The following is a 15,081-nucleotide window of genomic DNA, read 5'->3' as shown; positions in this document are numbered from 1 at the left end:
GTCCATTAGCCTTGCAATTGATCCTGAGGTCCATGAACACATGCAGAGGAAGCCGTAGTTCTGGGCTGTGCCAGCCATTTCTGTTCCTGGCTTGCCCTGGGGGTTGTCTCTTTTTTTTTGCACCTCCAAGCCACTGGCAAATTTTAGAAACAGCACCTCCATCATTGACAGTGAGTCAAAAATAGGCAGCTACCTAAACTGCAAATGAAAGTCTCCTATTTCTTTTCTGCATCCTTTCTGCTGAATATTCTTGCTGCTTGGCATAGGTTACCCCTCCTTAAGAAAATAGAGCAGAGAATCCTGATATGTCCAGGTAATTAGATCACTTTTTAGATTTGAGATCAGAACTAGGAGTAGCGACATCCTTCAAATAGGCTTATTGAGGAAAAGTCTGTTTCAGTTGTAGCCTCCACTTTACTTTAGACAAAATTTACAGACTATGGCATAGCTATCTGAATAGAAATTTAATCATTTTTAAGCAGTCCTCCTCACAAGAAATGATTAAAGTTTACTTCGTATGACAGAAGTTTATAATCAGAATCAGCTTTGCTATAAAAACCTTGAAATGAGACTTACAAAACTATCTTGACAGGAAAAGAAAGATGTAAGTTACTAAAAAGTTATGAACAAAGTTGTGCTAATGATGCATGTGGCTTCCCCCTCACACCTTGTATTTTATTGTCTCTGTTTAGCCCTTTAATTTAATCACCTGAAATATGAGGAGTGATTTTTTAGTACTTATTTCTACCTGTCTCTTTAGTGTCTGACACTCCAATCAAGCTGTTGCCAGATGCGATTAGTATTGTAGGGACAAGGCATAAGTGGCAGAAGGAGAGGGTTCCAAATAAAAGTGTGTTGTTATGTGGAGGGGGTGAGGATGGCATCCCCAATATTTATGGGAACCGATAGAAGAAAGCATCCAAAATTGCAAAAATAGAAAACCAGTGTTTTTCTGAAGTTACAGATCAGTTGGAGTACGCAGTGTGAAATAAAGCAGAACTATGGACACATAATATGTATGTGCATAATTTTGAAGGCCCCTATATTCAAATGAACTCATATATAAAAGTATGTCCTTTCACCTAAGTTAAAAGATTCATATACACAATATGCAGCTCTTTGTGCTCACCCTTCCACTGTAAGATTACTTAAATTTTTTATCTATCTATCAAAACTTCTTTCTTCTTTGGGGTGCAGTAGCTTAAACTTGCTACCTAAAGGTCTCCAATTCCTGGAGGATCACACCCGAAATACGGGTGTAGGGGAAATACCACGGTGACAGCTGCAGGAGCCCCAGCCACAGAGACCGTGAGTTTATTCGGACGTTGATGTTTCAATTAAAAAATTCTTGTCCAAAAATCTTGACACTGTTGATTGGGGGTGTGTAGATATTTTTATCAAAAGCCTATATATAAAGTCTTTTTTCTCAAAAGACATTGATGAAAGAGATTTGCTCTTCTGGATTTTGCCTCATTGCAAACATTTTTGTGAGATCCAATGCTATTTTATATATCCAAAAGAAGTAAAGAGAGGAGAGGAAACTTGAAATCACAGAAGGGACTTTAATTCATTCCTCCTTACAACCAAAGAGCTGCTCCAGGTGGAATTTCTGTGTTCAGAGTAGTCTGGCCAGCATACGCAATTACAGGTCAGATTTCCTCTAGTTCAAGTCAGACCTCTCTCTGTAACTGGCCAAGAAATTAAACGTGAACAACCAGAAAAGCCAACCAACAGTTTTTGAGCAGAACTGGCCTCATCTACCATATTCACCTAAACTCAAGTTATGGTAAATAATGCTAGAAGTCCAAGATAAACTCCCAAGGCAGAGTATAGATACACTATTTTGTTTACGTTCTTTGTGTCTAGATGCCATAGATACTCTACTGTATCTGTAAGGTATATTATGGTCCAATCTTACAAACTCTTGTTTTCTTGAAGAGTAACGTTGGCAAGTAATGCTATTAAAGCTTGCCAGAGGAACCCAAGAACACAGTTTTGAATACTAGAGTTCCATGAGTACAGACATACGACAGAAAAAGAAGGAAAAAAAAGGCTTTAGATTGGAAACTAGACATTTGATATGCTTAACTTTTCTTGCAGAGAGGAAGAAAAAAAAAAAAGTCATCAGGCAAGGAGAATAATCCTAACCTCAAAAAATAAGAGGAATCTGCATGGAATTTGTCACAACAGGCAAAAATCAATAAGCCAAAAATAAAAAATCAAAAAGCTTCAAAAAGCTTTGAAGCAATACTGCACAAATTACATAACATAGAATAGATAGTTTGGATAGAATTCTAAATACAATAGTGTGCACTAGGCGCTGACTTACATTGCTTACAAAATATTTAAAAGGTTTGAAAGATTGTAAAAGTCCTACTCCATCCTTTAGAGCAACTGTCCCATCTGTGCAGCATTGCCGCTTTCCCTGGGCAGCTCTGGGGTATTTTATCTAAATATGCTGAATTGTCCAGTTGTAGAACAGACGTACTTGCCACATTTGCTTATGGTAAAGCTTTGAGTTTCACCAGTGAAGAAAGCAGATTAACTTGCTTCAATATTCATGTAATATGTATTCATGTATCTGTATATGGAAAAGATTATAATTTCTCCTATTACATATGAAAGGAAGAAATAAGTATTAGCAATACAAAAGGAGCACTGTAACTGGTTTACACTTTCAGATACTGCTCATGCTGCCAAAAGAAGGCAATTTGTCCAAAAGAAGGCAAAAGTTATAAATTGGTTGACATTAAAGTAATGTTTTAAAGTCAGTCATTAATTACCTAATATGTAGCTTTACATACACTCTGATTTTTTTAAAGCAGATTATTTTAGATTATTTTAGAAATTTAGAAACAATCTTTAGGAGAATGAAGATTTTTATTTTCTTACATTTGCGTTTTGGTATTCGATTTGCCTATGTTAGCTTCCAAAAGAATTAGCAGTAATTTAATCTCAGTTATTTGAAATCTCTGAAAAAGAGAGGTGTGAAATACAGTAGATGTGTCTGTGCTGTATGTAGGTACTTGAGTGTTCACGTACCATTCACTTAGTAAGAGAAGATGTGTACCCATTGGTATGGTAAGCAGTTGTGGAAATCTTTGCATGTGTTACAGATGTCGCTTGGAGCAGCAGTCATATCTGCTGCATTTTAATGCAACAAAGTAATGAGTAATACTATCAAGTGCCAGTAGCATGAGAATAATGTTATGGCTTAATAAGTTGCCCTTAACCTGGAACGTTTAAGGTCTTTTCAAAGCAAGTCCCTTAACAGCAAATATTCTAGTTTCTCTGTTCATGCTAAAAGATTTGCCAACTATAATCTCATAAAGATGCCATTACTTTTTATCCTGTTCCCATTTCTAATTTTCTTCATTTTTCTCTGCTCTGAGTCCAAAAAAAGGTTCTGCTAGTGCTGTAACTCCATTTCAGGTATTTCGAGTTGAGATGATCTGTTCTGCATGCAAAAAGCTCTGTACTCTATGTTTTCAAAAACTGCTCTACTGCTTTTTATTGCTTCAGTTACTTGGTTTTCAACTTGGAGGCATGTAAATCCTTATCATTATTTACAAGAAGTAACCTGAGGTAAACTCATAGGCAACTTGCAATTTTGCAAATTGACTCAAATTTATTTGTGATCTTTCAGAATCTGGTTGTTACGAGTTTACTGGAATACTGGAGGAGCTTGATCTTCTGTTCATTATTGTACTGATTTTTAACTTCTTTAAAGAAGAATTTGGCACCCGTGTGGTTTAGGTTCCATCCTTTTAATGCAAAATATGTGCGTTTCATTCTGTTCTTCTATTTTATATAGATACATTTTTATGGTTTACAATGGCCACAATCCTTTCTATGTCAAGTGCTTTCAGTCATCTAGAGACCACTTCTGCCACGGGTGTCCAAATGCTTTACCACCAGTTGGGTTGGGTTTTTTCAGCCAAAATTTACTGGTCACCATAACCACCTCTGAAAAATACTTTCATAGTATTTGCGTATCTTTTTCTTCTTACTCAGAAGACTCTAGATCTTGCGGGGACAGGGGCAGCTTGGAAGTTAAATCTAGGTACTGCATGAAAACTGATGCATTTTGTTGAAATGGTTCATGCAGTGTTTGTGGGAGATCAAAAGTGAGTCGTAGATTCCCACAGGAGTTCTGCCGAATTACTGAGGATAACACCAGTTTGGTGATGAGACAGATATAATAATACACTGCTTTGAGAACAAATCTGGCACATCTTTCCAATGTCTGATGTTGTCATAGCCATACAGTGCAAATATTCCATGGTTTTTGCTTTTGATGCTTACAACATAAAGATGACTGCAACCATATTTTTGCAGTATTGATTCCTGAATTATTATGCAAGCTTTTAATTGTTTCAGACTTCAGTGGAGAGAGAGATGATTACTTCAGGATATCTGCTCAGATGCTAGATCATCCTTATTTTGGGAATGGAAACCTAACATTAAACCCCTATACTTTCTTTTCTCTTGAGAACCAAACGAGATGCTATTGAAAGATCTTTTAAACAGCTGAAACAAGAGCAAATGTGGTTAGCAAACAGCTCATCTATGTATTTATCTTTCAACAGGACAGATCAGCAAATGGTAGTTTCATTTCCAAACCGTAACCCAATTCAGATGTTTGAAACTGTTGTACTAGTTCAATTCTAGATCTGAACAGAATGCAGCAGCAGCAAAGCTGGCCCCAATACTGGGTGAATCGGAAAAAATCTTTGTGTTTGCAGGATGGATTTCTTATCTGTAAGTCTACATTGTTAATATTCACTCCTCCTCCACAACTCCTAGACCCAAAGTCAAGGAATCTTTAGTTGAAAACATGTTTATGCTAAGTTAGGAGGTAAAGGCAGTCGTATTTTTCCTGCTATGTATTTTAGTTTTCTGACGTTCCATCAATAAATGCTTATAGCCATCTGTCAAATTACCAAATCAGCAACACATTAATTAACGAGCCACAGTTCCTGAAACCACAAGAAAGAAAAATCGTGGAACCTACTGGACTATTTGGACCCCAGTGTTTTGGATCTGTAACCGCAGAGCTTGTTGAAGAATGTAACTGTAACAATAGCAGACTTTTTTCCTTTATTCTGTGAAAAGCAATTTATGCAAGAGCAATGCCTAGTCTTGGTAGTGCTTCCAGTTGCATGAGAAGGTAGGCGTTGTGAGATGACAATCGTATCTGTAACTGAAAAGTCAAATCCTTATAGTAAAGTTTTATCACTTGGGCTAAAAGAACTGCACAGAAAATTTTGAAGGGGAAGACTAATTTAAAGTAAGTGTTAGGCCAGACCTAAATGCTTGTAACCCAATGCAAAACAGAAAACAAGGTGAAAAGGAGGAGTTAGACCTATGTGTTGGATGTTGAGGGGAAAGATCACCAATAAAGGTTTAATACTTCAATCAGTATGGATCCCTCTACCCAGTTACACAAGACAGCAGTGAAACACCTTTCGTTTCTAGATGATAAATTAGGATATTTCATTGTTCATCATTATTTGTGGCATTTTTATTCAGAAAAAATCACGGCGTTTCAAAAGCTCAACCTTGAAAAACACATCAATGCTTCTGAAGTTGATAAAGCAGATACCAAAGATTATTTATCACCATTTCATATGGATAGTAATTTGCACTGTATTATTTTTCGATATAAATGCTTTGCAGAATTTGGTTAGTCTTTTGAGTTTTATTAACACAAATCTGTGCTAGTCTGCACCCAAAATGCATTTCCATTTGAGGCTTTCAAAGTGTAGGAGGCCTATATTTAAGCTCATTAGGACTCTCAGGTAGGTCAGGATTTTGTGAATCTCTGTGTGTTTTTGGCTTGGGATGCAAAAATTCCTTCTGTTGAAGGCAAGAGTTGATCAGGTTTGGCTTCCTTGTTAAATTAGATTATGTGGTTTTACTTTTTTTTTTTAATTAGGAGAATACGTTCAGTTTATGAGAGTAAGGCTTTTAAATCTAGTTTTTATAAACTTTCAAATAGAAGAGGTGAGTGTATTTTTAACAGATGTGTGGTATTCTTTTAACGTAAGTATTACCTAAAAAATATCATGATTTCCTAATGTTGTTCAAGGTCAGTTTTATTTTTCTGCACTGTTTTTACAGCTGCTGCTCATGTTACCAGAAATATTTCTCTCTACTTCACAAGCCTCAAATACCACATCATTTGACTAGTAATCAACATCTGCCTAATTTCAGCTGAGGAATAACACTCTCTTTATACTCTTAAAGTCTGTAGAACAACATACATAATGTTATTGTAGATTTCCATTCATAGCTCTGTGCCCCTTCCTCTGTGCGGAAGAAACCCCATGTTATTGAGATACTTTTTAATGAGAAAGTTAGGGATTAAAGTTGGTAGATTAATAGGATTAAGAGTTTGGCAATCTTTCATGTCCTGTGTTTTATATTATTTAATCTTTGTTTCTAAGCCTGAATTTTGTTATCCACACAGTGTGTGTAGAAAGTTGTTTTTGAAATCGTGGGGTTTGGTTTCTTAGCACTATAATACGTGCTTTTAAATAGAAGTAACACGGTTCCTGAATTTTTTTGTCCTACATTTATAACATACTCAGCAATGAATCAGTGTTACTGAGTTATTTCTAAATCAGGCAACTAGCATAATTCTTCTGAGATTTCATTTTACTATACAATACTCAGCTCTGTTTTTTTCTGTAAAGCTAAATTATTTTACAGTTGTCAGCTACATTCTAATTGACAGGGATGTTGTGATCAGTGGATCTGGCCCCTTAAAGTTCTGTCCTGTTGTTCAGTTTCATGATGCCACCTCATTTTACAGCTATAACTTTTAAGCTTTTGGGAACGCTGCCATGAAAAAGTTCAACAAGCGAAGAAAAGGAGAGTGACTGCAATTTTTCCAGACAGAGCCCCATTTTCGTGCTTAATTGGCAGGGTTCTGAAGAACAGTAATTTACAGGAGATTGGAAATTATTTCTTTTTCTTCCATCACATTGGCAATGCAATTCAAGTCTTGTATTCAGAACTGGAAAGTAAGTTAGGAAGCTAACTAGACAGGGAATATTGAAGTAAGTTCTCAAAATGTTTGCTTCTGTCTTGAAACTTCAGGTAGGTGTAGCATTAGTTTTATGGAATCATAGAACCATTTAGGTTGGAAAAGACCTTGGAGATCAAGTCAAATTGTTGACTTCATTCAAGTAATACTTCCTACTCCCAAACAGGAAGCTCAGTCTTTATCCTAGGAAGCTGTTTCACTTACATTTTGTTAAATGTTAGGTGTGAATGGAAGGACTCGGGCTGCTGTTCCCACAGCAGCACTCCAACAAGTCATTGAACATAAATGTCGAGGTGCTTTATCGAACATTCAGCAAAGACAGGCACAAACGTGGTATTGTAAGTGGTGACTAACAGCACAGCATCTCTGCCGCTGGTGTGGTCGTTTTTTGAAAGCATTTAGAAGTTTGAGGCTATCACGCCAAGACATTTATATGTACTGCAATTATAACTTCATTGGAATATGCAGGCATTCGTACCAGAGATGGGCCTTTGCAGGGCTGCAGGTATATTTTTAAGAGCTTCACTTCTTAAGCGATGCACTTGTTAAGTACTTTAAATAACTTCCTAGGATTCAGGTTACCTAGGGGCCATAAAATTTTATTTGAAAGTACTATTAATGTGTACAAAAGTATGCATAAAAGACAAGAAAAAAATACTATGTTTCTTTTGTACTTACAGAAGTAAAGAAACCTATCTGCTATTGTGTAACTGACTTTGGTAGGACATTGTACAGTCAAAATAGGTGAAAGGTGGGTTTGGTATTGATATCATTTATGAGTCTGTTGAAATGTGAGTTAAGGGTACAATATGTCATTCTTAAGAGTTTTTGTTAATGAACTTGAGTATTAGTCATATAACAAAAAGTAGACATAAGTAAGGGTATGGCTGTTAATGATTCTTACATACCAACATCATTTTCTGCACACTCAGACTCTTGAATGTAGGACTGGAATTCAGCTTTTCTCAGCCACTTGCTGAGGGCATGAGGGTAAGAGAATTGCCTCATACTCAGCACCTCTGCATTAAACCCACCACATGTGAATAATGTTACTTTTGAGAGTAGTATAATTTCTAGCTGATTTTAAGATGGTTTGTTGGTTAATATAATTAGAGTTCTGGCAGTATTGTTCTGGCAACATGCTCTTTCAATGGCACTGGTAAAATCTCACAACCTCTTTTTCACAATAATTCTCACAAGAAACGTGCTCGGGTGCTGTGCTTTTCTGGTTGATCAAGAGAGAACAACAGTGAAAGTCCAGTACGTTATTTCTGTAACTGAATTCACAATTTTTGGAATAGAAACTTGGTTCTTATTTCTGTGTGGGACCCCTGAGAAATGGTGGCTGCATAACCCTTTCCAGTCAGTGACGAGTTACTCTAGAAATACACCTACGTGTTATTGTCACCGATTTCCACTCTAGAGGAAGGACGTTGCGATGAAGCATTAAGACCTGCCTCCATTTGGCAGGTCAACAATATAAATGCAGATCAGATGCCAAGTACTGTAGTCTTCCCATGCTGTGGAGAAGTCTAAAAGACTGTAGGCAACTCAAGTGGTCAGCTGCCTGAGCCCATGTCTGTCGGTGGGATGTCGGAAAGGGCGGCCTTTGACCCAGGATCCTGGACTCTGTTGGAACCCTCACAGAAGACTAAGGTCTGGTGCATCCCTGTCTTTAACGGTCTTTTGTTACATGGTACGGTTATTACTGTTTCTGTGAACACTGTACGAAGATTAATTACATAGCAGCTTAATTTTGTGTCAAAACCCTCACTGAAGGTGCTCATTGTCCTGGTTTCAGCCAGGTTTCGTCATTAAACCATGACACTCATCAACCTAAACATGCAGGTAATCGGTATCTGCATAATCACAATGCTCACAGCAAGTAGACTCCGTGAGATTAAGACTACGGTGAATATAGTAAGAACAAAATACATTTTCCCATGCTGGTTTTTCCCATCAGACAATGTTACTTCCCACTCCAATAATGTAAAAAGTAATCTGTTCTAGTACAAAACTAGATATTATATTGCAGGGAGGCAAAATTGTGGGACACTGAGCCATGGAAGTTTTAATATGAAATTCAGTAATAAAGAAATAGCATATTGTAATTTTATCCCAGAGGACCTGACTTTTAAAATTAATTCTGCAGCATTTAAATAAAAAATCACTGTTTTTTTAAAATATGATTAAAGTTTAATATATCATCTGGCATATCTTTACAATGCCTGATCTCAGTGATCTTATGAGATTTTAACAGGCTGAAAATGCTGCCAAGCTCCAGCTGTAAAGCTTCCATCATATTTCAAAATATGCTACTCTTCTCCAAAGCTATAGAACTATTCTCTGAAGCTATATTATTTATCTATTTATACTCAAGAACTGTTAGTCATTTTCTTGGAGTGTGGTGTGCAATATGCAGTAAAAATATCATTTTCTATATATGTTTAAGAAAAACCAATGAGAAGTTCACATCAGAAAGAACACATTAACTTCAAAGGAAGGGTACTGGTGGTACATAGCAAAGAAATACAAAGTTATTTATGTATTTGCCCTGTTATCCAAAAAACAACCTTGCCTGTTCCTGAGGGGGAAAAACCAGCCTGAATTAAAAGTGACAGACTTTAGAAAGGAGTTGGTCTTCTCCATGTATACCATCTCTCTCTACAGATTTTTTTAATCTGACATAGGTTTAGAACTAAGTCCAGGAAGATGGAAGACAGAAGTCAGTGGCAAAAAGGAAATCTGTTAGCTTGATGCTGTCTGATAAACTCAATTGCATCCATGGTTGTCTCCAAAACAAAAAACCATTATCAGAGGAATTGTCTTGTATTGGCTTGAAACTATGTTGCCTCACTACTGAATTGGAAATGTTAAATGGCACGTTCTCATCACGTTTCATTTCTCCTCAATTCTTCTGGGGCTGGGGGCTCAGCACTGATAATGAGCAGTGTGGTGCATGGCGTTGCCATTTCATGAACCTCCCGTCTCCATTTCCAGTGAAAGTCTTCTCGAAAAGTGTGGGTGTCCATGGGGGTTTGAGGGCATTCAGCACATTTAAGAGGGCCTCAGCACCATTTAGAAGAACACAAGAGGAATGTCTCTCCCTTTTTTTATAAAGGTGTGTATCTTCATGGTGCTAGGCACTCCCTACAAATGAGGATTTACCCCTCTTAGAATTGAAATTTAAAACTACTGAGAAGTTCATGCAAACTGCTCAGATCTGCACAAAATCACACTCTCCTAAGGCTATGTGGGAAACTACCAAACCTAGGGTCAAATGCATGGCAGGACAAGCATGGCACTCATGATTTACTAACCATCACTGCTGTTCTTCCTGTGCTGTAGGGCTCTTCCTTCAGCCCTTACTTCAGCTTTAGCCAGCACCTCGCAGGGCCGGCAGCTCTCTTTTACTCTAAGTCTGTAAGAAAGTCTGTGATTTCTGTCAAGTTACTCAGGTTGTGTGGTAGCTGTGGGTGTTTAGAAAGAGAGTAAAGCCACAAAAGCCTCCTGGCAGTAAAAGACAAAACTGTCACAGCACTAATCACATGAACAATCGTAAAAGTGAAAAGACCTTGTCCCAGACTTAATTAATTTCTCTGTTGGTTTTTATTCCCCTCCCTTGGGTATCTCATATAAATGCTAAGGTTTCCGAGTGGCTTCACACATTCAGTTAGCAGCTATACTAATGTCTATTGATTCAGCCCCCTCCACCTCCACTTTTACTCCACCCAAATCACAAGTGATCCTAAAGGAAATTAAAAATGTCACAGGTATACAGTGAAACTGAGAAATAATGCAGTAACTGACGTGCATATAATGGTCAGTAGCTCTATGAGCCAGACTGAGGCTTTGTCTCAGTTTCTACTTTACTGTGGAATTTAGAGGCATGGCATGGTTTCTTTTTTTTAACAAGATGTGCTAGGGGTTTATTCTACAAGAAAATACTGGAATATGTTTGTGGCCACATAGATGGATGAACTTAAGTGAAAAAAATTCAATAGTCTTAGCAGATAGCTGGATTAGAATTCAACTGCCATAGATTTGAGCAGCTGAAGAGCTGTCCCTTTCTTTGTTTATCAATATTTTGGAAGTATGAAAATGTTGACATTGAAGTACAGAACTTCAATTTAATCTTTAATCTTCTTAAATCTTTTAAAAAAATAATAAATTAAGTATGGTGATTTTAAGAGGAGAAGATTGAAGTGTGCTACTGCATGAGATACTTACTAGTGTGGCCTGGGTTTCACAATCTGCCTTAAGACCCAGGTGGCCCTAAGGGCACAGGTCTGGCTTCAGACCTGCTTTCCCTAAAACACAGCAGAGCTGTGGAGGCACAGCCCTAATTCCCAGGGGATGGTGCTGCCCAGGGCTCCAGCCTCGTGCTGCCCCCATCCCAAGGGCAGTGCCAGCCCACAGCCTTTTTGCTGGACACCCGTGAAAAACAAGACTTCTGGCATCAGGGAGGGAGGAGCTGTCTTTGCCAGGCTGGTTAGTGGAGGTGTCTCCTACGCAGGGCAGACCACTCCACTGGTCTTCTCCAGCTCCTTTAGTCATTGTGCTCTGCTTACGCAAGATATTGCGGCCAAATAATTAATCCATAAATGCTTAGAGCAGGTTTTATGTGTACGTAATATGCAATGCATGTACAAATACCTATGCACATATTTATATGAAAGAATATCTACATCTCTATCATTTTATAATATATAGACATGCTATTGTAAAACGATAAATACTCAACAAAGGGATCCTTGATACACAACATTCCTTAGCCAAAAGGTACAGTTGACTTAAACAGGAATTTTTGTAGAAGTGAGAGCTTGAACGTCAAGTCCAAATATAAAGCAGTTTTATTTTACAATCTTCAGTATTTAAATATAAATAAAAAGTAGCAAATCGCTACCATTTGTAAGATGTATCTAAGAATGGAATTCATCTTAATATATATCATAAGACTGGCCAGAATGTCTTCCCTAAGGAAGATGGCTCATAATGAGTATTTTGGGTTTCTTCTATACTGTGAAATTGTTTATTGAGGAAAATCTTTGTATCAATTCTGTTGAAAAACTGTCACTTGCTTGTGTACAGGAATGTAGCAGACTAATACAGTTAAATGTATACATATATAGTTAAGCTCCTGGTAGCACAACTTCAGGGTTTTTTTGCAGGTTAAACAACCACAAGTTTGTGATGCCTGGTGTAGGTAACTTAATGAAAAAGATTGCTTAACATGAGCAGATTAAAAAACAATTTAACCGATGGCCACAAACAGAGCTGAGAGTTTGTCATGGCTACAAAGATTTTCTGTCAGGGTATAAAAGCAATTAATCAGTATGCAGAAGGTATTGCCTGCCCCATAGAGATGCTAATTTTGTGACACTTTAGAAACTCATGTTCTACATTTACTGTTCACACTAGATGGAAGCTAACCAGCCTTAGCTTGAGCTAATGAAATCAAAAGACTGCAAAATGTCACATATTTTCATGCCCATGCAGTCTGATTTTGAGATCTTTAGTTGCTTTCTATAAATTGTTTGACAGCTATGCTGCTGCCTGAATATCATGAAACACAGTTCTCCTAAAGACTGGAAAGTTTTATTTATACAGAACTGCTGTAGCCAGTTTATCTGCAGAAAATAAAGGGCCTATCGGTTTCCTGCTCAAGTATTTTTTTGAAAATGACAAACACACACCCCCCCCCCCCAATAACCAATTAAAGAAATTGTATAAATTGTAGTATAGCAGAACAAAGATCAAGTGTTTCAACATGTTATCACTGGGGACTCTTATTTTCTTCCCACCCCCCCCCCACGCCCCCCAAAATGCTATAAAAATATCTATATCCATAGTTTACACATAGCAGATCTACTGAGATGGAATATTCTATTACAGATACTTTTAGCAGTAGCCATTTGAAAGTTCAGGTATTCTTCCCTGCTAACTCTCAGTTAGGACCTAATATAGAAGCCGTTCCTATTTAAAAAAAAAAAAAAAAAAAAAAGTAAAAATACAGGTATTTCAACAATTTGTAACCACAAAATGTTCTGGAAAAACAAGAAAAGCAGAACAGCTACTGTAGTTTTGGCTTTTTGGTGGCTTTTTTTTTTTTTTTTTAATCCTTTGTTCCACAGCGCTCTCTTCAAAAAGGACCTCTGCAGTCATTTTGTTTTAAAATCTTTCAAAAGACTGAGCCCACCTGGTTAAACATATTCCTCTGCAGCTGCACAAGCCACCCTCGCAGCAGCCAGAGTTGCTCCATTCCGAGCTGCCGGCGCGTAGCCGGTGGGACTCACCTAAAGCCGAGTCGCAGATGAGCTGCTGCGGATGAGCCGGGGCACAGCTGCACGCCTCCACCAGCTCCTCCATCCTGTGGGTCAGCAGCAGAAGCACTGGAAACAACAAGGTGCTGGCTACAGCGTTCATGTTGCCTTAAGCACAGCTGGTCGGTCAGCCAGGAGAAAATGCTTTCTTACTGTTGGTTTTCTCTCTAAACTTCCTAACGGCTCTCTGAGTTCTTCCGCCTGCAGTTCAATTTCGGCAGGCTTGGGTGGTTTAGGAAAGCCCTCTAATGCTCGCTCCGAGTATATGCTTATGTTAACTGACTTCTAATTTCCCTGACATAGGACCCTCTTATTTATGGCCCCGACACCAACGCCTAACCCCGCCTTCCTGTAAGGAAAAAGCACATCATTGGTGAAATTACTGTCCCAGGAGTGAGGTTATACCTTAGCAAGCCGTACAGTGTTGCTCTTACAAGTTAGCAGAACTATCCAAAATCAAAAGCCTTTACAAAAACAGCTTTTACGAGTATCTGAAGCTGATGTTATGATCTTGGCAGAGGAGAGATTTTCTCTTTTTCTAGTAAATTTCCTTCCAGTTTGAATATCAAACTGAGTTTTGCTACCTTCTCGATTTTGGTCAAGTAAACAAAGCTGTCCTTTTTTAAGCTCTGTTTTCATTTGCCGTCCCTGATCTTCCCCTGCACTTCTGTGCATTTTCTTGAAATGACGTCCCTGTTTGCAGACTGGACAGAACTTCATTCATGAAAAGGAAACATTTCAATGCTCTGTTTGTGAGCCTTGAACAATTGGTTGTTACAAGGAATAATGAATTAAAAATAAAAGCTGCACTAAAAGGCATTTTTTTTTATTATTTCATCACAGATTTGATTTAAAATAACAAGGAAAAAATATACCAATGGTGTATATAGAAGGCACGGCTCTTTCTCTGCATTCCTTATTAATGTACGAGTCCTAATCGACACAGGTCTGCATCTGTGTTTTCTGGCTCATGTTATACGTGGAACACAGACATAAATGCAAGAGTCTGGAAATCTTTTTCAGCATCAGACCTTTTGTTGCTGTAGCAATCTGGATATGTGCAACTTGTATCCCCCCTATTATGAAGAAGTCGTTTCATGAGAGAGCAATGTAAGGTTTGATTAGAGAGGAGTAAAATACATCAATAGATTGATATACAGGACAGGACTGCTTAAAGGACTGCATATTTTGTCACTTCACAAATCAAGCTTAGGTTATGAACTGAAAAATCATTAACCTGATTTGAACCATTTCAATCCAGACTCATGAAAATTTATTTTGCTGAGGCTGAGATTTAGGTGTACACAAAGTAGCTTGTCATCTTTATAAAGGTGTGTATATTTTTCCCAGCAGCAGATTTATTTTATTTTTGAACAGTAAGAGGCCAGTTTTACAACTCTTAGTGGTCTGATTCTTCTTTTTGTTTTTCCTCTCACACACCACCCCCCCCAGACACACATTCAGTCACAAATATTCAGAATTATTAGAAATTGATCTCATTTTTAGATTTTAGATCCACACTCAAAACTGAACCAGGAATGTTGTACACAACGTCCTGATTTAGTTCAAGCAGCTGTACATTGATGGGGTTTTTTTTCCAGTCTGAAGTTTTGGCTTCAGATCATAAGGTTGGATCAAAGTCCAGGACTAACACCTGAAAATAATTTAGACCTGTTAACTTCTCCGTTCTTACCTAGGGAAACTTAC

General features: G+C 37.8%; 2 protein-coding genes across 2 annotated transcripts in view; one reads left to right on the top strand and one right to left on the bottom strand.

Moving 5' to 3' along the window:
- The window catches only part of TIMP4 (TIMP metallopeptidase inhibitor 4), a 29,235-nt gene extending 15,523 nt beyond the window's left edge, over positions 1-13,712 (bottom strand). The window contains exon 1 of the mRNA XM_005239318.3: positions 13,348-13,712. Coding sequence (XP_005239375.1) covers positions 13,348-13,477 — 130 coding nt within the window. The 5' untranslated portion in view covers positions 13,478-13,712. The remainder of the gene's footprint in view (positions 1-13,347) is intronic.
- SYN2 (synapsin II) overlaps positions 1-15,081 on the top strand; it is a 193,575-nt gene that overhangs the window by 118,074 nt on the left and 60,420 nt on the right. The gene's annotated exons all lie outside the window — the stretch shown is intronic.

The sequence above is a fragment of the Falco peregrinus genome, chromosome 5 (genome assembly GCF_023634155.1).
Source record: "Falco peregrinus isolate bFalPer1 chromosome 5, bFalPer1.pri, whole genome shotgun sequence".
NCBI classification, from domain to species: Eukaryota; Metazoa; Chordata; class Aves; order Falconiformes; family Falconidae; genus Falco; species Falco peregrinus.
This window is presented reverse-complemented; position numbering and strand designations above follow the sequence as displayed.